At 40.2% G+C, this 27,736-nt stretch overlaps 1 protein-coding gene across 7 annotated transcripts; it reads left to right on the top strand.

Annotated features, from left to right (window-relative positions):
* The first annotated feature begins 10,434 nt into the window (after positions 1-10,434).
* LOC115796781 (uncharacterized) lies at positions 10,435-27,463 on the top strand. Of its 7 annotated transcripts, none has more exons than XM_030753209.1 (7): positions 10,464-10,490; positions 15,866-15,996; positions 16,351-16,400; positions 16,514-16,861; positions 16,962-17,048; positions 17,967-18,086; positions 18,167-19,511. In XM_030753209.1, exons 2-7 carry the CDS (start codon positions 15,938-15,940, stop codon positions 18,232-18,234), a joined length of 732 nt encoding a protein of 243 aa, XP_030609069.1. In that variant the 5' UTR covers positions 10,464-10,490; positions 15,866-15,937; the 3' UTR covers positions 18,235-19,511. The 7 variants fall into 7 exon arrangements, with proteins under 7 accessions (XP_030609073.1, XP_030609069.1, XP_030609066.1 ...); XM_030753206.1 differs by lacking the exon at positions 10,464-10,490 and adding an exon at positions 14,335-14,449; XM_030753210.1 differs by lacking the exon at positions 10,464-10,490 and adding an exon at positions 15,207-15,310.
* Positions 27,464-27,736: the final 273 nt, after the last annotated feature.

Here is a 27,736-nt window from a genome sequence, read left to right as displayed (position 1 = left end):
ACTGCTGCTTCACTGCTTCCATTGATGTGAGTGACACTGCTTCTACTCTGGCCACCAACCCAAGAGCTACACTTGCTGTGCGGCTAAGTAGCCCTTGTATCAGATCCGCTACTACATACACGGGCTGTCTTGTAGTTTTGCTGGGAGTGCTCAGGTTAGCTGTGAACTTCCCTTTAACTTCTAGTGGGGACATACCTGCACCATACAATTTCAGGTTTGTGGGTTGCAGCTGCGGTCTTTGTGCTAGAGTGATGTATTCTTTTTCTGGCAGCACGGTTACGTCTGCTCCGGTGTCTATTTTGAGTAGACAGGCCTGATTGTTCACCTTTACTGTAGTAATCCAAGCATCATCTGGCGTGTCCGATGCCACCGAGCCCAGAAATGCCACTTCTTCATTGTCATCACGTGCTGCTTGTACTTCTCTCACTGCTCCCGATCTGCATACTCTTGCATAATGTCCTTTCTTTTTACACAGATTGCAGAGTACGCCCCTTGCTGGGCACTCATTTTTGCTGTGGGAGGGTGTCTTTCCACATCTGGTACACAGTCTTGTGCCCTGTTTCATCATTTTCCCCATGTTATCTGGCACCATTTTTGTTTTTTTGAACTGATTTGTTTTAGTGTTAACAATGTCCACATTGCATGGGTTTCCCTGCTTGAAATTGCTTTTAAGGAGATCCTGCTGTTTCTTAACAAGCTCGCTTTGTCGTATTCGAATCACTGCTTTTTCTAACGTGAGCTCGGCATCCATTTGCAGTTGCTCCGAGAGTCTCTTGTCTCTTATGCCCACAACGAGTCTGTCCCTTATCATTTCACTGTGCAGCGCCGCATAGCCACAATGTTCTGCCAAGGCATATAGGGATGTAATGAAACCATCCGCTGTCTCCCCCACTTCTTGTTGTCTTTGGTTAAACTTTGCACGTTCAAAGATAACATTTCTTCTAACAACAAAGTGTGCATCCAGTTTATGCTTGAGAGTGTGGTACTCACTCGCCTCCTCCTCGGTCAGGTTCAGTGAAGTTATCACGTCCTCTGCTTCGTCACCCACTGTGTATATCAGAGTGTTAACCTGGTTTTCTTCCGGCTGCAACTCGAGTCCCGACGCTATCCTGAATCGCTCAAAGCGTCTGATCCATTTCGGCCACTCTTCCGGCTTTGAGAAGTCAAACTTGGGCGGCGGTGATACTTGAAATGCTGCCGGTGCGGCTGCCATGTTGCTGATCGGGCTGCCAGCTAGCGCTTGCTGCTGTGTTAGCTTAGCTTCAAAAATTCCTTTCGGTCCCGGTATGCAGCGCGAGTTCTCTCTGGTGAGAAGGCCTCTTCTCTCCTGTGGCTCTCTTTCCCCTCAGAGAACTTCTGACACCATGTTTTGTTAGTTATTACTCTCTATATTGTGCTTGTACAGAACGGACTCGGACAGCTCTGTTAAACGTGACGACCTCTCTTTATTTAACATTTTAACAACTTCCCTCTAGTCCACAAGAGGGTGCTACATCCAATCGGTACTGACCCCGTCACTACCATAACAGCCCGTAGGTGTGGATGTGAGTGTGAATGGTTGTCTGTCTCTCTGTGTTGGCCCTGTGACAGGCTGGCGACCTGTTCAGGGTGTACCCTGCCTCTCAGCCTATGTCAGCTGGATAGGCTCCAGCCCCCCCGCGACCCTGAACAGGATAAGCGGAAGTGAATGGATGGATGGTTTAAACTATCACTGTTGATAATTCATTTTTAAAAAGCATGAAGAGTTAAACTCAGCAGCAGCTGCAGACAGAGTGAGTGTGGGTGTGTGAGAGAGCAAAAGTATAGTATTAAAAGCTCTGTATGAAGGTGTGTGAGATTTACACACTTTGATCAGTATGACTGGAAAAGTTCCACTACATTAATAAAGGTTTTTTTTTTCACTATTGTGTTGTCAGCAGTCTACAGTCTGACTTTATTCACTCATTACAACAGATAAATAAACTTCATAAACATCAAAGTAGGTTTATTTGTAGGCTTCTGTTTCTACACATTTCTTACAAAGTTTCTGTTCTGACTTACTGACTGTGGATGTTCCTTCTTCTGGCTGTACTGACTGAACTTTGATCTCGTCATTTTCGTGAATGTTTCTGTTGTCTTCCTGGAAACCAAAACATCTTGAGTTCATGTGCTTATCTGGTCTGACTGGTTGGACAGGAATGGAGTTCAGATGTGTCACATTACAACCGAACTACAGTGTGTGTCTTGTTTTAATGTTTTAAACTTTAGCTTATTTTCAAACCCCCTGGCCAAGTTTCATCTATCTTACAGAAGAGAGTTCTCTTTCTGTTTTCTTGACCCATCTTTTCTCAGCATTGTGTTCAACTGACAAATACAAAATCAATATTGTACATAAAAAATGTTCAATCTGGATTGAAGCTGACATGTGACTAACACAGAGACACCAAAAACAAACAACAAACAACTACAAGTACGTCAAAAAGAAACTGAAGTCTTACTTCTATTATAAATAAGTAATTTGGTGTACTTTAAGCTGATCTTATTTTGACTGGCTTCCCCTCATAAGCAACATTCTCTTGAATAGAATAGAATAGAATAGAATAGAATAGAATAGAATAGAATAGAATAGAATAGAAAAAGGAAATGTGTGAAACTGCTTTTCAAGCTTTCTGAGCCAACTGCAACTTGAACCTTTGCTGTACAGCTTTTTTCCCTGCTTGCATGTGTGCTCATTACTTTAACACTGGCCTTTATTATTATTATAACAGTGTATATATGAAGAAAGAAAGAAATTATTTTCACTGAAATCCAGTTGTCAAGTTTAAAGTCTAGACCTTAGTAGCGTTGCATGGAAATGAAACTATTGGTTAATGAAAGATAAACATATTCCACACATAAAAGTAAAAAAGTACTGCTCGAACTGATGTTTAAGCTTTTAATATGATTTTAGGTTGGTGCCTCTTTGTGAGTAATATTGTTTATTTCCCTAACTTTAAAGTGGTTTTATAATCAAAAACTTTCTAATAAACTAAATAACACTGGGGCTCATAGTGATTAATGTAGTCTACTGAAACTGCAGTTATAGAGTTTCACAGAGCGTTTCAGCTCACTGTCTAGACTCCCAGCTATAACTATAGTGCTCTGGTTCACACTATTATCAAATCTGTACAAGCTGTACATGGAAGCAAATCACCTTCAAATCATTTGTAAAATCTGAATAGAAATATGTGGTGTTTCATTTGAGATTTGGACAAATTCAGCAGATTTACATTCACATGAACACATTCAATTTTTATTTTAAGTCTGTTTTTAAATATGTGACTTCTTTCTGGTGTAATAATCATGATCAATTAAAGTTTTGAGTCAACTTGCTGCCTTAAGCTTTTCAATACATTTCAAAGGACAATACCTATCTAAATGAAGCAGGAAGTGAAATCCTGTGACTGAACAAGGAAATACTGACGACTGAACTTAACTCAGAGTATGGAACTAAACTCTAAAGAACAAAGAACCAAGAACAGGCCCAAACAGCAAAATACATCAAGAACAGTAGAACCAAAACCAAAAGCACACTGTAAAAAGGGATTTGGGGTTTTAGTCAGCTGGACTCATGTATTTATGCTGAGTGAACTCAGTGCCCATTACAACTAACGAAGATGAGTTACAACAACTTCAACTTGAAAAAATACGTAAAAACTCAAAATAATCTGTTCAGTTAACTAAAGAAATCGCGTTAGGATTCGTATTTTATGTAATACGCATGCGCCCTTAGTATGACGTCATGGTCACATGATGCTCACAGTCGCGGGTCACATTTGAAATTTAGCGAAGAACCTGGCAGCCATGTTGGTTAAGAAGTGGACAGTACGTTATCAAGTATTTCTAGCTTTTTTATTCCGAAGCATTAAACATCCATACTCTGCCTCAGTCAGTCTCCACAACTTTTAATTAATATTTCATGTTTAGTTCGTTGTGGCTTTAGGCAGTACAAGTTTGCTTGCTGGTTAGCTAGCTTGCAAAACCTGTTGACTTAACGTTAGATTTGATTAAATCTGCGGTTAGTTTTGGTGAGCGGATATAGTCTTTATTCTAAACATTTCTCTTCTTGATATTTAGCTGTCTCGGATGAATGCACAAACCGTTGCAGCTCCACCTCCCTCTGCAGAAAGGGTTTCTGCATTTTGCACTGAACAAACAAAAACTGCTGTCGGTGATTTGACGAGAACGCGCGCACATGCACACGCCTGTCTGTACTGATGACTGAAGTTCTGTAATGTTCAAGTTCAAGTTCAAGTGTACTTTATTGTCAAAAATCTGTGTAACAGGGTTAGCACAGAAGTTCGAAATTGCGTTTGACCAGTCTCCAATGTGCAAGTTTAAAAACAATTAAATAGGACATTCACAATAATCTCACTTTACATACACACACACACACACATGCACACATACACACATACACAGCTAACCTACCCGTACATGAATTACCATTCTTACTCTGACATATTCATTCACAGCATAAACACAGACAATACACACTTACATATGCGCAGTCATTCGAACACTAACATACTGATAAGACATGTGCAATACAATACAACACAATACTCTCACTCATTCACACTCTTCATTCACTCACTCACTCCCTCACTCACTTCACTCGCACACACACACAACACACACACACAGTGTGTAATAAGTATACTGACATGACACGCAACCACACACCCCCCACCTCACACACACACACACACACACACACACACACACACACACACACACACACACACACACACACACACACACATAGCAGCAGCAGAAGTACAATCAGTGGTCCTAGAAGTAAAGTGAAAAAGTGTACATCTGAATACAAGGTGCAAGAGTAAAATGCCAAGTGGCATGGAATGTTCAAGTGTCTTTCCTCAGTGTGTTCATGAGTCTAATTGCTTGAGGAAAGAAGCTGTTACTCATTCTGCTTGTGCGTGACCGCAGGTTGCGGTACCGCTTCCCTGATGGTAGAAGGGAGAACAGTCTGTGTGCTGGATGAGTAGTGTCTTTGATGATGTTCATTGCCCTCTTGGAACAGTGTGAAGTGTACAGTTCCTGGATGGCTGGTAGGGGTGACCTAATGATCTTTTCTGCTGTCCTCACCACCCTCTGTAGCGCCTTTTTGTCTGCAGCTAGGCAGCTGCCGTGCCAAACAGAGACGCTGCTGGTCAAGATGCTCTCAATAGCACCTCTGTAGAAGGTGGTGAGAGCAGAGATAGGGAGGTCAGCTCTTCTCATCCTTCTCAGGAAGTGGAGTCGTGTCTGCGCCTTCTTGACCAGCGCAGTGGTGTTGGTAGTCCATGAGAGGTCATCTGTGATGTGCACTCCCAGGAACTTTGTGCTTTTCACAGACTCTACTGCACTGCCATTGGTGTGTGTTGTTTTTTTCTTCCTGAAGTCCACTGTAATTTCCTTTGTTTTGTTTACGTTGAGAAGCAGGTTGTTCTTCTCACACCAGGCGATGAGTTGCTGTACCTCCTCCCTGTACGCTGAGTCATCATTGTCTTTGATGAGGCCCACCACTGTTGTGTCATCTGCAAATTTGATGACGTGATTCGTTTCAAATCTGGCACAGCAGTCGTAGGTCATCGGCGTGAACAGCAGGGGGGAGAGCACACATCCTTGCGGCACCCCGGTGTTAATGATGGTGGTCGCTGAGGAGTTGTTTCCAACTCTGACTGTCTGCGGTCTGTTTGTTAGAAAGTCCAGCAGCCAGTTGCACAGTGAAGTGCTGATGCCTATTTTACTCATCTTGTTCACCAGATGTTGGGGGATGACGGTGTTGAACGCAGAGCTGAAGTCAATGAACAGCATCCACACATGGCTGTTTTTGTTCTCCAGATGAGCCAAGCAGAGGTGGATTGCTGTTGCTATGGTGTCATCGGTGGAGCGCTTGGGGCGGTAGGCGAATTGGTAAGGGTCCAGAGTGGGGGGGAGGGTGGATGTCAGGTGGGCCTTTATCAGTCTCTCAAAGCATTTCATCATAATAATGTGATAATAATTCATAATGTGATGTTAAAATTATATTAGTGTGCATGCTGTAAAGGTTGCTGCATGTCTTTTAGAATGGGCCCATCATCATCATCATCATCATCTTAACGTCCTCTCCTCCTCCTGTCTGCTGTCAGCGCCAGGAGGAGGAGTTTGGTTTTCTCCATCATGGCTTTGAAACTTAAATTCAGTTCTGTGAGATACAGAAATTGGGTGACACTGTATATAACCACGGTTAATAACACACACACACACACGTAGGGTGTAGGGTTGAGAGGCTGCGTGCAGAGTCACGCGGCCACTTGCATCTCCTTTTTAATTGCACTATAGACATTATAATTCACAACACATGCACACATACTACACGATACATATAGGACCTTTGGGGCAGGCATGTTACACAGAGGTTGATGAGGGGCGGCCGCTGAGGTGGCCCCATTCAGATCCTCATTTCTGTCTGTCCCCAAATTTTATTTGCATTTTAGACATGGAGGGTTTTTGGGGGGGCAGTGTGGGCGAGCACTGACGTCCAGCAGTTGGTGCTTGTGGCACAACTGCCCCCTCAATTTTAACTGCACCTCAATTTTAATTAGTGCTGCCAAAATCAAATTATGGCAGCACTAATTACTGGTTCAAAGAAGGTGCTAATTATTGAATTGTTTCAATGTAAAAAAATAATACATTAGCTAAAGTTTGTGTTTTAAGTTATCAAAGTGTTACAGTGTTACAGATTGTTTGATCATCTCTTTCTCTTTTTTAGAAGCCAAGCTGCAGTCAACACACAGAAGCAAAAGGTATTGCTAAATTTTAATGTATTTGATTTTTCTATTCATTCATATTAATTTTGCTACAGTTAAATCATCATTAAAATCAGTTCACTTAACATTATTAATTTTCTTTCTGTTTTTGCAGTGTTATCAGTTGTCATTCAGTGTAGTTTCTAATAAACTGAAGTGTCTCCATATCTAAATACATTAAAACCTGGAAAACAGTTTTTTTTTCTTCTTAGTAAAAAATGATTTTACGCTTCAATGCAGGCTGTGCAGTGCAGTCAATGAGGTGGTCTTGCAAGTGTTGTATTTAGAGTACTTTGACTGGGTGAGGACTATTTGGTAATTATGCATTTTTTGAATGTTTGCTAGACATCTTGCTGTAATGTCACCTAACATGGACTAAAATGAAAATATTGTACTAAAATTATGTAATGTCACCTCTTCATATAGGTCCTCATGTAATTCACAAGGCTGATGGACCTCAGTTCATTCTATGAGCATCTGGACAGCTGTCTATTCAGTGGTTCAGGTCAAATGAGGGGGTTAAAGAAATTACATCCATACTGGAACGTCTTCACAAGGATGTGAGTACATTTCTTTACTTTGAAATTGTTTCAGTGCAATAGAGACTTGAGACTACAGACTTGCCAGTATACTCAGTGTTTGTCACAAGCACAGATAAATGGGGAGGATTGCATCAGGAAGAATATCCGGTGTAAAATCTTTGCCAAATCATACTTGTAGATCAGCAAGAATGAGAATTCTATACAGCATCAGCTGGGGTTGTCTTATGCAGAGCTGTAGCAGCTACAGATAAAGCTGATGAGCCATACCATGAAGATACAGGAAAGAGTTGTTGATGAGAGGTGACGGTCAGTGAGCAGAAGGATGGGTTCATGCAGAAAATGAGCGCAACAGTAGAAAGCCAGTAGAAGAGTGAAGGAGGAGGTTTACAAGATGGTAGTGAGACCTGCTGTGATATGTGGTTTGGAGACGGTGGTTCTGGCAAAAAGACAGGAGGCAGAGTTGAAAATGTTCAGCTCTCCATTGGGAGTGACCAGGATGTAGAGGATCAGAAATAGTGACATCAGAGGGAAACAACTTAGTCTCCAAACTGCTTAAACTGAGCAGATTAGAGAGGCAAGGCTGAGATGGTTTGGACATATGCAGATAAGGAATAGTGGATATACTGGACAAAGGAAGCTGAAGATGGAGCTGCAAGGCAGGAGGAAGACCTCAGAAGACTCATGGAATGAGGACATGCAGAGGGTTGGCATGGCAGACGAGGATGCTCGGGATAGGGTGGGATGGAGGCAGATGATCCACTGTGGTGACCACTAAACGAAGCAGCTGAAAGAAGGAGAATGTATCAATAGGGATAAGGCAGGAGGAGGAAAGATGGAAATGAAAGAAGTGAAGCAGATGGGAATTAGGAGAGCGGGTGAACCTAAATACTAAAAAGGTAGATTTATTGTTGCCAAGTCCCTTCTCTGATCTCCATCCATCCATCCATTCGCTTCCGCACAGCCTGTTAAGGGTCGCGGGGGGGCTGGAGCCTATCCCAGCTGTCATAGGGCGAGAGGCAGGGTACACCCTGAACAGGTCGCCAGCCTGTTGCAGGGCCAACACAGAGGGACAGACGACCTTTCACACTCACATTCATGCTCTCATTCACACCTATGGGCAATTTAGATTAGCCAATTAACCTAACCCCAGTAAGTGCATGTCTTTGGAATGTGGGAGGAAACCGGAGTACCCGGAGGAAACCCAAGCAAGCACGGGGAGCCCTTCTCTGATCTACTTGTCTTAATCATGTAATGCTTCCTTGATTTATTTTTTCTTTTACATTTATTATTAGTTTGTATATAAAAATATTTTTTATTAAATAAATATTGTCTTGTAAAATTCAAGCATCAGAGTGTGGAACCAAAATGTGTACTTGAAATCACTTGTGGACTGATGGGCTCATATAATTCTGATGGCAGCTGTATGCTCTGTTGGCAGGCATAGAATCAAAGACAGTTGGGCAGCAGCATTGCAGGACCTACCAGGGTACATGAGGAAGAATCCTGCATTCCTGAAGATGTGTGAGGTAAGAGTTTATCATTTAAAATCAGACAAAAAACAAAACTAGTTCACAGTGAGCAGGGTAACACTTGTGCCCCCTGGATGCTGAATGATATGACAAAGGATTACATAAGCACTGACACCTTTGTTTTGTTTTTCATGAAGCCTACAGATCCTGAAGACAACATCAAGGGAATGATCACTGGAATATTTTATTGGTTGAAGATGAGAGGGAACCTCTTCCAGCTTCCTACAACGATGTCGACATTGTAATCGAGGAAAAACTCGTCATACGTCACCTGCGTGATGCCCCCAATGCTTTTGTGAACCTGATGGGACTGCTGAACATTCTGAACCTTGAATGTCCAAAAGACTTGAAGTACACTTTTGAGGTAATCCAGCACCTTTTTATGGGAGTGACTTTTGACTTGTGTACTGCAGGAGTCCACTCTGAAGAGTAAATTGCTCAGGGATGGGAAGATGTTTCTGCACTTGTCGTAAAGTTACTGTACTCGTGATGTTGTCCTTTGGTGCCAACATCACTGAAGAGCTTTATAAATCTACTGCTACTACATACTGCAGTTTATTTTATATTCTGTGTGCTCTCAGGAATAACTGTCTTTGAGACACTTGAATTTAAGAATTTTGAGTCTCTTCTTGACATTAATGCAATAAAATTCTTGACTGAAATACATCTTGAGATATTTTTGTGTGCATTATGATTATGTTTAAGGTGGATTTGTTCATTGTTGAGTTATAGTAGTTTTGTAGGTATTAGTTTTCTCATTGAAACAAGCTTTTCCAAAACGTAAACTGTAAAAACGAATTTGTTGACTCAACTTGACTCAGTCACGTAAACTTGTTGCTTTGACTCAGTTAAGTTTTGAAAATGTAAAGCTTCAAGTGAACGACACTGAAATAAATGAGTTGATCCAACATGCTGTTTGTTGACTTAACTTTTCATATAAATTAATTTGGACTAAAAATGATTAGTTAGTTGAACTAAAAGCATGTAATCTGAACTCAGATTACATGCTTTTAGTTCAACTAACTAATCATTTTTAATCCAAATTACTTAACTTTTTATATAAAGTCAACAAACTGCATGTTGGATCAACTCAATTATTTAAGTGTAGTTTACTTGAAGCTTTACATTTTCAAAACTTAACTGAGTCAAAGCAACAAGTTTACTTGACTGAGTCAACAAATTCGTTTTTACAGTGCAGGAACTGAGGGAAAGGAAAGCATGAATCAAATAACAAGGCGACCTAAGAAGAACCAGAAAATATTCAGAATAAAACAAAACTAGAAGGTCCATAAACGCAAGACACTCGGTCAAGAAGCCAGGACCATAACACAATAACGTGCTGTAACACAGTCACATCTTTTAACAGCTGTTGGTGCCTAGATAGTTAAACATTAAGTCATCTCTCTCTTTGGAAAAGGGTTTATTATCTGAGGTTAGTGAAAACTTATTCTTGGAATAATTCTCAGGTAGCCTGCAGTGTTTACAGCAAACAGGCTTGGCTTGGGTGAAAATAGCTGTGTCCATCATATTGTACACCTGCTCTTTGTTTTGTCAGTTTAAAACACAAGACAGTCGGCTGCAGTGTGAATGAAGAGGAAACAGTATCAGTATGTTTTTAAACTAACTCTCTTTAGTCTGATATGAATTGTGTTTCTCATGTGGCAGGAGTGGAGAGTAGAAGATGAGATGGAAATGTTTGCTTATGCTGAAAGTTGAAGTATTAGAGTTTCCATTTTATATCTTGATATACTGTTTTGTTATCTTGTGGTCAGTTATTTAATTAATTATATAGATGCATAAAATTCAGCTGCTGTTAACCATGAAGTTGAATAATTACTAATGACCTTTATTACAGATATCTGTATTTTTTCCATTCTGAATGGATAAAATACGGTCTAATCAATGCTGCTGGTCTTCTCTGTGAAAAGTGGCTCTAACTAACAGTTCCTGCCACATTTGGGTCAAACAGAGACATGAATCCAGCAAAATTACATGATTCCTTTAAAAATGGAGTTTGAGGGTTCATGATGAAAAATCAGTGAATACTTTACAATAGTTTATTTGCATTTGTCCACTTGTCTGCTGTAGAAAAAAGTTCACACAGAAGGCGTTATTAGTTGGCTATGTACCACAGACCTTCAAGGTGGCTGTAATTAAACCTCTGCTTAAAAAGCCATCACTTGACCCAGCTGTCTTAGCTAATTATAGGCCAATCTCCAACCTTCCTTTTCTCTCAAAGATTCTTGAAAGAGTAGTTGTAAAACAGCTAACTGATCATCTGCAGAGGAACGGTTTATTTGAAGAGTTTCAGTCAGGTTTCAGAATTCATCACAGTACAGAAACAGCATTAGTGAAGGTTACAAATGATCTTCTTACAGCCTCTGACAGTGGACTCATCTCTGTTCTTGTCCTGTTGGACCTCAGTGCAGCTTTTGATACTGTTGACCATAACATTTTATTACAGAGATTAGAGCTTGCTATAGGTATTAAAGGTACTGCACTGCAGTGGTTTGAATCATATTTATCTAATAGACTCCAATTTGTTCATGTAAATGGGGAGTCTTCTTCACACACTAAGGTTAATTATGGAGTTCCACAGGGTTCTGTGCTAGGACCAATTTTATTTACATTATACATGCTTCCCTTAGGCAGTATTATTAGAAAGCACTGCATCAATTTTCATTGTTATGCAGATGATACTCAGCTTTACCTATCAATGAAGCCAGATGACACACATCAATTAGTTAAACTGCAGGAATGTCTTAAAGACATTAAGGCCTGGATAACCTCTAATTTCCTGCTTCTAAATTCAGATAAAACTGAAATTCTTGTTCTCGGCCCCACAAATCTTAGAAACATGGTGTCTAACCAGATACTTACTCTGGATGGCATTACTTTGGCCTCCAGTAACACTGTGAGAAATCTTGGAGTCATTTTCGACCAGGATTTGTCCTTCAATGCACATATTAAACAAATATGTAGGACCGCTTTTTTGCATTTGCGCAATATTTCTAAAATTAGAAACATCCTTTCTCAGAGTGATGCTGAAAAGCTAATTCATGCATTTATTACTTCTAGGCTGGACTATTGTAATTCATTATTATCAGGCTGTCCTAAAAGCTCCCTGAAAAGCCTTTAGCTGATCCAAAATGCTGCAGCTAGAGTACTGACAGGGACTAGAAAGAGAAAGCATATTTCTCCCATATTGGCTTCTCTTCTTTGGCTCCCTGTTAAATCTAGAATAGAATTTAAAATCCTTCTCCTCACATACAAGGTCTTGAATAATCAGGCCCCATCTTATCTCAAAGACCTCATAGTACCATATCACCCCAATAGAGCACTTCGCTCTCAGACTGCTGGCTTACTTGTGGTTCCTAGGATACTTAAGAGTAGAATGGGAGGCAGAGCCTTCAGCTTTCAGGCCCCTCTTCTGTGGAACCAGCTTCCAGCTTGGATTCGGGAGACAGACACCCTCTCTATTTTTAAGATTAGGCTTAAAACTTTCCTTTATGATAAAGCTTATAGTTAGGGCTGGATCAGGTGACCCTGAACCAGCCCTTAGTTATGCTGCTATAGGCCTTGTCTGCTGGGGGGTTCACATAATGCACTGTTTCTCATTCACCTTATTTACTTTGTTTATACTCCACTCTGCATTTAATCATTAATTGATATTAATCTCTGGCTCTCTTCCACAGCATGTCTTTTTTTTCTCTCCCCTCAGCCCAACCGGTCACAGCAGATGACTGCCCCTCCCTGAGCCTGGTTCTGCTGGAGGTTTCTTCCTGTTAAAAGGGAGTTTTTCCTTTCCACTGTCGCCAAGTGCTGCTCATAGGGGGTCGTTTTGACTGTTGGGTTTTCTCTGTATTATTGTAGGGTCTTTACCTACAATACAAAGCACCTTGAGGCGACAGTTTGTTGTGATTTGGCGCTATATAAATAAAATTGAATTGAATTGAATTGAATTGAATTGAATTGTACAAGTCTAGTTTTATTTATATATTCAACCATCTGACCCCAGAGAGACAAACGTTTGATGTGAATCAATATGAAAAGTTTTGGCCAGAGAGAGAGAGAGAGGGGAGATTCAAATCAGCCAATCAGATGATAATATTCAAATGAATCACCTCACCTGCTGTCACCGGCATACCTGTATAGAGGAGAAGCTGCTGAGCTACCATGGTGATAACACTGCTTTCAGCAAACTGCCTGTCAGACAGGATTGGCACTGCTCTCACAAAAATGGCTTTTGAATCCAAACCTCATATTCCATCAGCCTGCTTTAAAAATGTCAGTGTCGCAAGAAGATGAGCTACATATCAGTATTTCAGTATTTATTTATTTTGGAGGGGGGGTAAAAAAAAAAAAAAAGGAGTTTGTTTTTTTTTCTCCAAAAAATAAAAACTGTGACATCAGTCAGTGGAGCATGATGGCTGCTCCTCTCTCACTCAAATATGTCCAGTCCAAAAAGCATACAGTGTATCACAAAAGTGAGTACACCCCTCACATGTCTGCATATATTTAAGTATATCTTTTCATGGGACAACCCTGTTAAAATGACACTTTGACACAATGAAAAGTAGTCTGTGTGCAGCTTATATAACAGTCTTCATGTAGAGCAACAATTCATCTTTTTAGATCCTCAGAGAGTTCTTTGCCCTGAGGTGCCATGTTAGAACTTTCAGTGACCACTATGAGAGAGAGAGCTGCACTACAAAACTGAACACACCTGCTCCCTATGCACACCTGAGACCTAGTAACACTAACGAGTCACATGACATTTTGGAGGGGAAATGACAAGCAGTGCTCAACTTGGATATTTACGGGTGTAGTCTCTTAGGGGTGTACTCACTTTTGTTACCACTGGTTTAGACATTAATGGCTGTATATTGAGTTATTTTGAGGGAAGAATACTTTTCATTGTGTCAAAGTGTCATTTAGTCAGTGTTGTCCCATGAAAAGATATACTTAAATATCTGCAGAAATGTGAGGGGTGTACTCACTTTTGTGATACACTTTACATGTGTTGGCTGTGAGGAGGACCTTGTTGGATTTTAAAGGTTAAACGATGCCTCTGGAGTGTGTTGTGACTTGCCAAACATGCAAAACGGGGAGAGATTTTTCTTTTCAACAAATGTTTTAATAACCTGCTGATGGTACAACATTCATAAAAAAACTGTCTAAACCTTATTAATATATTAGCACATTCATACAGTGCTTTTAATGTTTTACTTCCCTCTCACACACTCACACTGCTGCTTTGTCTGCAGCTGCTGTGTTGCTTTCAGTGTAAATTCTGTGTTTGACTCTTTATACTTTTTAAACATATATTTTTTTTCTTCCTTCATAATTGCAGCAGATCTTCTTTTAGTAAACTTGTCATTTAGTAAACAAACCCCTCCCTCCTCCCACTGTTCTTTCACGTGGTTTTCTGATGCAATCCTCCAGTAAGTTCACAGCAGCTCCTTCCTCCTCTGTGTCATTCACGTGATGCACTCACTTCGTTCTTCAGCAGATCGTTAAGTTATTAATGTTACATAAAGTGGACAGCTCGCTCGCCTACAAACCAGTAAGTCTCTAAATTTACTTTCAGAGTTTTCATGTTCAGTCCTTTCAAACTGCTTTAATGTTAACATGTAAACTCTGCCAGGATTTCATGTTTGCACTTCTTAAAGATCCAGCAGGTTAGAAATGACAGAATGATGCTCAGATCAGATGAAGCGCATAAAAAAACAATTTTTAGATTTTTACTCGGATTCTTCCTCGGTTTTGTTTGAATTGATCACAGCTGTGAGGTCGATCCAAAGGAAGTGTGCAGTGTTCAGGCAATAGTGCAGCAGTTCTGTTCTTTAACCTTTGAAATAAATAAAAAATAGCTTTCAGTGTTTGTCAGTATTTAAACTGCAGTCTTGCTTCCTCTGGATGTTTATTTGGCTCTGAGAGATGAATTTATACAAACACTTCTGTCCTGAACTGAAAAACTCTGAACTTCCTCCTTCTTTGTTATTGTCATGAGTTCTTGCTCAGTCGTAAAAACGAGTTGATCCTGTTCTTCCTGATTGGAAACATTTTTGTTCAGTGAATCATTTTCACCTGATTCTTAATTACAGACACAAAATGTGACTCCTCTTATAAAAAACAGAAAAAAGAAAATCTGTGCTGTTTGTTATTGTTTACATCAGCTGGGCTTCTTTAACTGTTTGTTTACATATGACCGATGATGACACGTTTACTCAGCATCGACGCTGACGCTTCGATCGTCCTTAGAGTTTTCATATATTTTTATCTTCACCTGAGAAATCACCTGCCTTCTTCTAATTACTGATATGGCAGAGTGACACATTAAAGAAGTAGAGCTATAAAATCACATTTTGGTGTAGTGTAGTGGTTAGAGCCACTACACCATGGAGCAGGATTTTGGCTTATCCAGGTAACTTAGGGGTTAACTCTGGGTTTTCTGTACAAAGGTGGCTCACTTCTTATGGGGGCAAATTGCCATGGCAACTTATGTTATGAATCAAACCGGCTTTGACGCAGGTTAGATTCCAGATTGGAGATCAGGTATAAAATCACCGCCCACAGACAAATCAGTTCTCCAGGAAACAGCAACACTTTCATGTGAACGCACGGGGGAAACCCTGAGTTAATTTACCAAGTAGATCACCAACTTCATGTGACTGTTAGTCCTGGGTCAGCTGAACTCACTTTGTATTATAGGTCCTCGGTGGACACAGGGTCTTTTGCAAACAAAAGCAGTGCTGAAAGAAGCAGATCAAGTTATAATATAACAATCAAATCTCTCAGATTAGAGGATTTGACGCTTTCCTGTATCTCAAAGGACAGAAACGCTTTGATTAAAACAAAAACAGCTTGTAAACCTCACAGTGAAATTTCACAGATCATTTAATCAATAAATAGAGATCATAAATGGAAATAATGTTTTGCTACGAAAACATTATATGAACAATATGTTTTTCTTTTCCAGGTCAGCGTCAGACTCTAATGCATCCGGTGAACTCAGCAGGAAAACTTCATCCTCACATGTTTGATCGCTTTCATGGAGAGGAACGCATGTGCCCTGGATACACCTAGCAGAGAGCGCAGATCCGTGAACAGGTAGGACAGGGGGTTCAAACTCAGCTCATCACAAGCTGCTAACATTCACTGAGGAAATATCAAACAAAGCACTGCAATGTGATTTTAATACGTGTTTTTAAATCTAATAGTTATCATTAGATTTTTAATAGCAGTAAGAAGAACAAAATATACAAACTAACTGTATTTTATTCATCAATCTAATTTAACTTCTTTCTGTCCTGATTGGCTGCTCAGAAACTGTGGTTAAAAGTTTTCTGTGTGGGATAATCACGCACTTGTTAAAAAGATAACACAAAGACAACATGTGTCTTTGTTCTAATTTTATTCTCCTAATTGAAATCATTTTCCTCTAATCAAACTGTTTTGTCACAGGGAAATGATGATCCGGATCCTTCTGCTCCTCAGCCTGACTTTAATTGACTGTGAGTTTCCACACTTCAGTCATTTTAACCTCTGATGAATAAAATAAACCCACAATCAGCAGGTTTTGTTTTGAAAACGCTACACTCCTGTGCTTTGTGTTCCTCCTCTACAGGTACATTTGTTGAGGAAAGGACTCTGACCTATGAGGCAGAGGAGGACGACAACATCACCATCAGATGGGACATTCAGATCCAAACTGATGCAGCTCTCACCATCATGAAGTGTGTTTTCCTCTCAGATGTCACAGAGATTCTGTATGAAATGATCAGAGGAGTCGAGGACTCAGAGTCTCAGCATGAGCAGTTTGATGGACGTGTTCAGATCGACAGAGACGCTCTGAGAGGAGGAGAAATCAGACTTCATCTGTCCAGAGTCACAGTCAAAGACTCTGGAAACTACAGCTGTGATCTGGCCACTAAATATAACAGGATCCTGGGAAGATGGGAGCTCGAGAACTCAGGTGAGTTTAGCTGGCAGTTTTTCTCCATTTCACTGAAAGTCAGCAGAGCTCCGAGTGCTGCTGCAGTGTGCTGTGACACTCACACTGATTTCCTCCACAGAGTATTTTGCCTTGAAAGTTGTGACCAAAAGTGAAGTGACCCCCAAAACTACAAACTCTGGACTGACAGCAGCTGAAGATGATCAAGGTGAGTCGTTACCTGCTCACTCATTAATGATGTGACTAATAGGGCGCTCAGTAGAGCGCGTAACTCGACCACCGCACATTTTCTGTGCTGATGCAACGCTGCGATAGATATCACCCAATGTTGTTGTACTCTGTCATAAATGCCTGGATCACAAAGAGTAGAAACTGATTTTACTGGATTCTAAAAACTGTAAAATATGATTATTTTAATTTTATTTTTTTAAAATGATATTCATATGAACAGATAATGGCATGTATGGTCTAGATATATTTTATGTTTATGCACCCTAATAGCTTCCTCAAAACAAAATAAAAAAATCAAAACGAAGAAAATAAAACGCTAAATGAGAAAAGAAAAAAATACTGTTGAGATGTGAATTGATTGTAGTTTGTGCATTTGTAGTTAATTTTGCATTATTGTGAGTATTTTAGTTTAAAATGGAAAAGAATGAATTATCAACAGTAATTGTTTATACCAGAGTACCAAACTGCATCATGATGGGTGCAAAACTTCAGAGATTATGAATTTTAAAAATGTATGTTTTTGGGCACTTAAAGAATGTTTCCACAAAGTTTCATAAATTTTGGTTCTAATCTTGTGATCTATCTGATTTTTAAAATGAAGTTTTTTTTGGTGACCTTGTATCAATTCCAGAAATTTTAATCAAAATCTGTTCATGATTGTCCAATTTATCCTGATAACATACAGACAGACTGAAAATGTAACAAAAGCAGAATAAAAGTGAGCGTATAGCGCCACCATCGGACGGGCGGGCTCATTTACACTTTCTGTTAGCTGAGTGTGAAAAACGCAGCATTTGTGTGAGATTATTTTAGTTTTACTTCCCAAAGCTGTTGCTGCTGTGATGCTCCTCCTCTATAACACATGTATATATCTGGATTTTGTATCTTCATGCAGGACAAAGAGCAAAAGAAGACCTGAAAATTGTGCTTCAGCTTTGCATGTTGGCCACTTTAATCATTCTCATGGCACTGGGAGCTTCAGGCAGCAATTACTCGTGGAGAACAACAAAAAAAAGTGTGTTTGATTCTTAAATGAGTTTTCATGAATATTGTTGTGTCAGTTCTCCACCTGAACTCATCGTTGCCCTCTGACAGATCCAGATCCAGCTCATGAGCTCGAGCTCCTGGCAGAGACGGGCCATGAGGAGGAGCTATTTAACTGAGCAAAGAACAGCCTGTGGACAGACATCTGTCAGTGTGAACAGCTGGATGACATAATTCTCCACATCCTCATCTGTGTGTGCTTGGATTAAATACAGGAACACTAAAACAGTAATCAAATATATAACTGTATTATTGTGATATATTTATACTCTTTAAAGCTGTTCTTATTTATCTCTGAATATGTCTACATAAATTATTTCTGTAATGAGAATCAAATTATTTATATTTTCTATGAACTTATCTATTATAAGCATATTTAAAACTAAATCAAACATTTTATAACTGTGAACATAAATGCGACTCTATTATTTCATGCGGTGCTAAACTTTAATAATTTTTTATATATCTGTCTTCAGACAAACAGAATAGAATTTACCAGAAATTTTACTTTAAACATGACCAAATATCATTAGGGTGACACTTATTAGCATTAACCAGATATTGCACCTAATTGCTTTCTGCACACCAGTTAACGTCTTAATTAATAGAAAATGTACTTCTTCAGTTTTCTTCAGTTAATTATCAGAAAACAGAAAAAAAAAAAATCCAAGGCATCAGTGCTTCTTTCTATGCTGTGGACTTTAAACTGGTTATTTTGCTGTTGAAACTACACTGTATGGACAAAGGTACTGGGCCACCTACACCTGACACCTGCAGGAGCTGCCCGGTGCAGTTTTTGTGCAGTTTCAATGTCAGAGGAGATCTGGAGATCTGCAGCTGCTGAGTCAGCAGAGAGCTGCCCCCAGGACTCACTGACTTTGCTGTGTAATTTTTTTGTGGTCTGCCACTTCATGGCTGACTTGCTGTGGTTCCTAAACACTTTGGCTTTGCAGTAATACCACTCACAGGTGATCATGGAATATAGAGGAGGAAAGGCAATTCAAGGACTGAGTTGTTGCATTAGTGGAATCCTGCTGCAGTACCACACTGGAATTCAGCGAGCTCTTTAAAACGGCTCATCTCTTTCAAAACTGTCTGTACAGACAGACTGCATGGTAGGAGCTTGGTTTTATACAGCTGTGGCTGTGGGACTGAAAACACCAGAGTACAAAGAATGTGGCCCAATACTTTTTTCCATACGTGATACATACCATTATATTGATGCTCAGAATAAAAAAAAAAAAAAAGTCATGGTGAAATTATTTTGTTTGAGGCTGTGATACGTGGAGTGGCAGTTAAACAGAGCTTAAATATCAGACAGATCAAAAATTATGGAGGAAATAAAGCAATGACAAATTGTTGTGGTGCATTTTTTCCTTCACAAATAAAATGTTACTAAAGGGCCATGATTGTCCTGAGAGCCACACCCTGGGTGTACATTATTGGACAAATGTGGAGTTACCCTGTAGTTCCTTATAGTCTGGGCTTAAAGTGGAATTCAGCAGGTGGGGAACCCAAAGATGGTGCAGTGTGGGGAAAGTGTCAGAAATAAGTCACATGTTTTGTATTATGATCTCCAGTAGATTTTTATTTACTTATATATTTTAGTGTACAGACTGTGATTCTCTCATTCACCCTCGACATGCTAGCTATAAAAAGTGCAGAATAAAAAGTGACAGATGTCTTGGTCAGTATAGATTATAAATGCAGTGATGAAGAGAAACAGGCAGCAACTGTAAGAAGAAGAGACCAAAGGAGGATATTTTTATGATCTTTATTTATTTCCTTTTTTATGTTAAAGCATCTTGAGTGAAAGTGAACTCTGTGCTCTCTTTAAGTCGGGAAGAAAGCAGCTCTGTGCTCAGTTCCAGTTTCTCTTTTTTCCTCCTGATGAGACAGTCGATGTGTCTCCAGATGTGAAACGGCCCCTCTGAGGATTCGTTACACCACATTTTGTAAGACGCTTTATTCCAAATTACACAGAACTAAGACAACCTCACGTAATGTTGCATAGTCCCCGACGGATAGAGACAAAATATTAATAATGGAATAAAATTCAAATTAACATGTTTTTGTGGAGGCATCTACTTTTTGTTAAGGACACAGATGAAGATAACTTAATATGGCTCTGACCGAATGTTAAGGCTAAGGCTTGTTTGTTATTGTAATGTCACACATTCATTACTCAAAACATTAAATTGTTTCTCACTCACTGTCTTTTCTCTCTGGGTGAACATGAAGAGCATCATCATTCTTCTGATACTTTCCTTTAGGGGTACTTACAGCTAATTAATTTACCAGACTCAGTCCTAAGTGTTGATTATAAGAGTAAGCACATATTCTTACTCTCCTCTGCTGGGAGGTTTGTTATTAAAGGAGATCTAATCCTCTATCCTGCAGAGGAAGATGTCCACCTTTATCAGATGGGAGAGTATGAGCTAAGCTGAAATGCCTCATATCAGCATGTTTTGTATTTTCCAGTCAGACAAGATTTTCTATCACATGATAAGGGGTGTTGAGATCCAGTCTCAGCATGAGCAGTTTGTTCAGTGTGACAAAGCTCATTTGAGAACAGGACAGATCAGATTTCATCTGTCCAAAGTCACAGCTGAAATGCTGGAAAGTGCAGGTGTGAGTTGGGATCTTCTCCCAAGATCCTGATTTTATGGGAGCTAGAGAGCCTTGGTGAGATCAATCTGCAGAATTCAGATGTTTGCACAAAATTGTATCTTTTCTTTTGTAATGTAAAGGGAACCGCTATAATGTTGTTGTAGAATATGATTTCACTGTAATACTAATGTATACAGTCCCAGTCAAACGTTTGGACACACCTTCTAATTCAGTGGTTATTATCATTTAAAGTTGCCTGCATTGTAGATTAATACTAAAGTCATCCAAACTATGAAGAAATGCATATGGAAATATTTAGTAAACAAAAAAGTGTTAAACATGACTTTATATGTGACTTCTATATGCTGTAATAACCACAATCAATTAGGCTTTCAATTTATTTATTTCAAGGTGCTTCTTACTCTAAGATAAAGACCATACAACATACAACAGCACCTGAAAGAGAAGCATAAAACACAAAAGCATATGCTCTTGTTCTGTTGCTTGTGTGTGCGTGTGCGCCTGCCTGTGTGCGTGTGTATGTTTGTCATGAAACTTCCTTGGTTAGGAGAGTGAGTAGCCACAACAGCAACCCCCAGAGCCAGAGATAGCCAGAGACAGACCCAGGAACCCCAGGCCTCTGGCAGCCCTCCAGGGACACTGAAGACCGAGACCACACATCTCGAAGACAACCGCGTGCCCAACCCAAGAGGAGGAGGAGGGCGACCCCAGCCGGAGGCTCCATGGACAAAGGGCAATAGGCCCACATAACCATCATGTTTTAGTTTACAGAAAAATAGTGTCAGGTGTTTTGTGTTAAAACAGCAGTGTCCTCTTGTGTAAAAGGAAAGTGTTAAGGGGTACAGCTGCTCATTGTTTTGCCTGTTTAACGCATCACGACAGTCGGCTGCAGTGTGAATGAAGGGGAAACAGTATCGGTATGTTTTTAAACTTTCCTTAGTCTGATATTAATACTCTGTTGTGTTTCTAATGTGGAGTAGAGACTACAAGGTTTGTTTACACTGAGAGTGTCACTATTATAAATTTCCCACTTTCTATCTTTATATTCTGTTTTGTTATCTTGCGGTCAGTTTTTTTATTTAATTATATTGATGCGTAAATTCCAGCTGTTAAGCATGAAGCTGAATCATTACTAATTATCTTTATTATAGCTGCTGGCATTCTTTCCATTTTATTCTTTTCAAATGTGTTTTATCTCAACTTTGCAAAACAAGATAAAATACTAACTCTCTAAATGAACACTCAGTGATCCAGGACTCAGTGATCCAGGACTGTCTGTCCTGAAGGTTTTTCAGACCCAGGCTTGTCCCGCTGGTCTTCTCTCTGAAAAGTGGCTCTAACTAACAGGTTCTGCCACATTTGGGTCAAGCAGACACATGAATACAGCAAAATTAAACAATTTCTTTGATGATGGAGTTTGATGGTTCGTGGTGAAAAATCAGTGAATACTTTACAGTTGTTCATTTGCATTTGTCCACATTTTTCTAAACAGAGTCTGTTGTAGAGAAGTTCACACAGAGGGTGACTGTGAAATCAGAGTTGTTGATGTTCATCAGGACAGAGAGGACAGAGTTCAGGAAGACCTGACACCATTTCATATGCAGATCTAATGAAGCTGGAAGTTTTTCTTTTCATTTGTTTTCATGTGCTGACTTGAACACACACAAGAATGAACTGCTGATGTGTCCCTGGATCCTATTACACAAAGTGTCAGCACCTCTGAGTTCATTAACCCTGACATGAGGGAAACTCCAAGAAGAGAATTAACTTAAACTCTGAGTTTTATTTCCTGTTTACATGCACATTTAAAATCAACACCGCAAATCTGTAATGAGCTCAGAATAAACTCTACAGTCTCCATCTTTTTACCTCTGTGACTCTGTGAAGGGTCACACAGCTGTCAAACCATCAGCCAGTTTTCACCCACAGGAATCATTTATTGTAGGTTATTGTGGCAGTTTACATGAAAAAATAATATAAAAGGAATAGGTAATAATTTATCTGTGTAAAACTTTAGACACATAACAAACTGATCCATGGTCAGTTTGTACAGTGGTCAGTGCCATGCTGTAATCGGTCACACTGTCTGTCACAGTTGGATCTCTGAGATGATGTGAATATTTGAGTGAAGATGAGGCTTAAATTATTTTAAGAGTCTAAATCTGAACTAGATATATTTAGAGTGAGCTTTGAACTGCAGCTCTGTGCTCTGAAGCATCATCTGTCACTGAAGGCTGAGATTAGATCAGACTATAAACAGTTTAACTGGAGGACACTAAAGCAGAGCATTTATCCAGTAATGGCAGAAATAATTAAATAATTTCTTCCTCCCATTTTTTCAGGATGAGCTTTAATGGTTCAGACTAACGTGATCATGTTTCTCAGTCGACTGGATTAAAATGGAGACTCTGCTATTTATTACCTGTTGCCATGGTGAATCCTGGTATCCTGAATCCTGATGTTGGTTTTCTTTCTCACCTCACTCATGGGTGAACATAGTCAGAGATGATTAACTCACCCTGATCAGCTGTTCTGGAGCAGGAAACTCAGTTTATTTTTAAACTCAGTTAATTTTTTGTTGAACTAGTTTCCTGGAATAGAAATAGAATAGAAATAGAATTGTTTAATTGTTTACAGAAAATGTGGACATCCACCATCATGATATCAGTTATCTCCAACTGGAGATAAACATTTTGTCAAACCATCTAAGGCAGGGGTGGCCAAACTTAATTTGGCCCTTTAAGTTACTTTTCTGACATTTCGCCTTTCCCTCCAATTAAGACGGTTAAGCGAAATGTCAAAAAAGTAACTTAAAGGGCCAAATTGTATGTTATTGTTGACGTCGATTCGCGGACCGGAAGTGGGCGGGGCCGGAAGCGGTCCGCGTGCCGCAGGCCTGGACACCCCTAATCTAAGGTAAAGAAAGCCCTCTGACCTGCACTGATAAAAGTTATAAAAAAATTTTTTTTTTAAACTCTTTGGAGGAAATAAACAATAACCAACTGAAAAAAGAGACAAAAGTATTTCATCTTTTTAATTCTTTACTACATTTCTGTTTCCTGTGGGTTTGCTTATTTGTGATATTTATTTTTACCGTTATCACTGTAAAAACACAGGTTGCCTTTAAATTTGAAGTGTGGGCTGTTTACGGTATCAATAGTGAAAAAAGAGAAAGTCCCTGCAGCTACAGTGTTGTCCTTGTCAATATTGTGACATCAGTTTCTAGAAACTGTGTTGCTGTCGTCTTGGCCAGGCCAGAGACTTAAAACTCAATCAGCCGGTTTCCCAGTCATGGATTAAGCATGGTCTTAGACTAAAAGGAAAAAGTCAATGAAGACCACAACAGGAAAAAGTATTTAGTCCAGGATTAGACATAATCCCTGTACGGGAAACTGGGCCAGTGTGTTTTACCTGGTTACCTGGTAAATAAAGGTTTTAAAAAAGTGTTGATGGTCGCTGTTTAGTCATCAGTTTTTGTTGTGTAAAACCGAATTAGCAAATTCAGTTCTTTGGCCAGCTTACAGGCGTCAGGAGCACCGGGACATGTGTGGTGACCTGCAGTGGCGGTTTCTGATATGGGCGACATGGGCAGCCGCCCAGGGCGGCATTTCATCTAGGGCGGCATGACGCCCCCCTTCCCCCAATGCATTGCGATCGCCGCAGCAGCGCCTACCGCACTACTCCACTTGTGGGGTAATGGGCGCCCTCTGCCTGCTGTGTATTGCATGTAGCTTTCTGCAATGGTCAGACCGGTTGTAACAGAAGGAAAGGGGCAGGCGGGGGATTCTCTGTCTCGCTGTCACTGCTTCACTAGATCGTCACACACACACAGCGCTGCCCCGCCCCCTTCTCCTGCGAGTCAAGTGAAGCAGTGATGGCGTGAGAGTGAGACAGTCAGCCGGGTTCATTCATTCATGCCTGTACAGTTTTGGCCTGGTTACAGCCAACAGTAACTGCTGAATTATAAATAAAGGCAACTCACCCAAAGCTCTGTATATTTACCTCCGCCAAGGAGGTTATGTTTTCGGTCGCGTTGTCTGTTTGTCTGTCTGTTTGTCAGCAGAATTACTCCAAAAGTTATGAACGGATGTCACTGAAATTTTGTGGAGCGGTTGGAAATGACAAGAGGAAGCAGTGATTAAATTTTGGCGGCGATCCAAATCACGATATGGATCCAGGAATTTTTTTAAGGATTCTTCAGTATTGCGGGATACATGCAGAGCCTTCCCCTTTAAGAGACACCACCCACTTTTCTCTGCCCCGTGTGTGTGTATGCGGGCTAGCGTGGGAGACGAGCGCGAGGGAAAAAGTGTGTTCGGTGGCGGTGGAAAAAGGAATAAAAGTTCTGTTGCTAAAATCCTTCGACTTGCTGCATTTCTCCGCCTTGCTAAAGGTGACCCACATGGATGAGCAAGTTAGTTACCAGCCACGAGCCAAGCGAAGTAGAGACCAGAGGTCTCCCTACTAGGTTAGGAGCCGCGATCTGGTCGAGGTAACACACTATTGCGGGATAGGGGGTTATTGTTGTCTGGGAAAGATGAAAGATTATTTCAAAGTATTTAGATACACGTATTACAGCGTCAGTGACCCTATGGCCTTGGCGGAGGTTTGCACTCTCTGAGTGCTTCTAGTTAAATATATATCACACCTGGTGCTATTAACATGAGTTTCAATGGAGGTTTTGTTGTGTTGGGCTGGCAACTGTCAGTCAGATCTGACAACCCTGTGGATGGGCGGTGGTTATAACCTATTCAGCTTCAGTGCAAATTACGGCAGATGGAAAGGAAAAGGTCAAAGCCATCAGGTGTGCAGTTTAGGAAAAAGAAAAGAACAACAGGAGAAATAAGCAAAGATGAAGGTAAGCAGAAGCTGTGTAATATTTCAGTTTCTTCCATGTTTTTTCAAATAAAATTTAAAAGAAATTCTGAGTGTGCCTGTGATGGTGGGGAGACCTTCTGTTAAAAGCTGTCTGTCAGACCATGGCAGAAAGCTACATGCACCACACAGCAGGTGCTCATTACCCCCCAAGTGGAGTAGTGCGGTAGGCGCTGCTGCGCGATTGCTATGGGGGGTTGGGGTAGGGGTGGGAGGGCGCCGGCAGGGATGCTCGCCCAGGGCGCCAAACAGGCTAGGACCGCCACTGGTGACCTGGATGTCTTATTGGCCCCTTTGACCTTTATAAAGAGCAGCACCCCCTTCTCTCCTCTTCCCTCCTCTCTCTATACTGGGCTACTTGTCCACATGTCAGGTTATGGGAGTTGTGTTTTATTCACATATGAAGCTTCAGGGAGTCAGTAATAACAAATTCTGCTCAGATAAAATTATTACAATGTGTTTTACATTTAAATCCTAATCACAGTTTATAATTAGTAAATAAATTACAATCATACTGTATTTACATTCTGTTTGAGTCAAGTTAACATATTTGAAATTTTTTGTGTGTCTTCCATGAGTAAAGGGAGTGGAAGTTTTTGTGGCTCCACCCTAAAAAAAAAATTCTGCAGAACATTTAAAATGTGAAACATTTTCAGATCAAATCAAAGTGCAGCTTCTTCTTCTGGTTGTAGTTCATAGTTTTGGTCAGTCAGTGTAATAATCAGGATCATGAACAGGATCAGATGTTGGAATGAGTGAATGAAGTCAGACTGTAGATTTTCCTTCTTCTAGCTGTACTGACTGACCTTTGACCTCATGTGTTGATGACTCTTCACCTCTGTCTCCTCTCACAGGGAGAAGATGATCTGCAGGATCCTGCTGCTCCTCATCCTCACCTCATGTGTCTCTGGTTAGTTTACAGCTTCACTTTATGAACTCCAAATAAAGCTCAACAACAGATTTGTTCCAGTTCTCAGTGTGTCTGCTCCTCTCTTTCCCTCTCTGTCTCCTCAACAGGATCATTTGTAGTCAATGTGACACAGACCTCCTATCAGGCAGAGGAGAACCACAACATCACACTGGAGTGGATGTTCACCACCAACCCTGACAGATCCATCAATTCACTGAAGATCATCTGTGAACTATCTACTGATCATAGATCCTCAGTCCTGTATCATGTTCATGAAGGTGTTGAGGTGTCAGAGTCTCAGGATGCAAAGTTTTCAGGACGAGTCCAGAGTGACAAAGACGCCCTCAGAGAAGGACGAATCAGACTTCAGCTGTCCAGACTCAGGACTGATGACTCGGGTCTGTACCTGTGTGAGGTCAACACTGATGATGGCTTCAGTGTTGGAAGATGTCAGCTGAGTGTTAATGGTAAGTTGATTATTAGCATTTCTCTTTTTAAACATTAATCACTGTCTGGGATGTTAAACTGGATCATTTGGTTAAATGTCAGCAAACATCATTGGTTGAAGTCCACCTTTTAATTCTGCACATCAACAAGTATCAACAAATATATTTTGGGTTTTACAGCAGCTGCTGATCAGCTCCAGCCTCAGAGACCGACCTCGAGTCCAGAAGCAGAGAGCTGTGGATGGACCACCTTCTTCCTTGTAGTGGGACTGACAGCAGCAGCTCTGTTTGTCTGTCTGCTTGTTGTTTGTTTATGTTCAGGAATTAGAAAGAGAAAAAGACGCCAGAAAACTGCTGAGTCACCAGAGAGTTTGGGGAAGACTTCTTCCACTAAAGACTCTCATACTTTAACATCTGATTTATTGCCACAAAATAAGTTATTAAATAAAATGTAAAATTCTTTTGTTTTAAAGTATTTTGATAAAAATCCATGTCGTTTAAAGTAAAACAGCTGTAATAATCAATGCTGCAGCTGATCTGCAAATAATGTTTCTAAAATTATTTTAGATTTTGTACAAAAATCTGAGTGGTGTAAATACCTCAGCTTCTTCTGATGTGACTCGCCTGCTGCTTCATACTGTAAATAACTGTATGATTTCTCTAAGGATAATACTTAAATTTAATACTGTATTTTACATTTCTTATTATAAATTGTTGTTGTTATCTTGAGGCCAGTTTTTTTCTTTAGATTAATTTTAC

Source organism: Archocentrus centrarchus, chromosome 18, assembly GCF_007364275.1.
Source record: "Archocentrus centrarchus isolate MPI-CPG fArcCen1 chromosome 18, fArcCen1, whole genome shotgun sequence".
In the NCBI taxonomy this organism is placed as follows: domain Eukaryota; kingdom Metazoa; phylum Chordata; class Actinopteri; order Cichliformes; family Cichlidae; genus Archocentrus; species Archocentrus centrarchus.
Note: the sequence above shows the minus strand (reverse complement) of the source record. Positions and strands in the feature narration are given on the sequence as shown.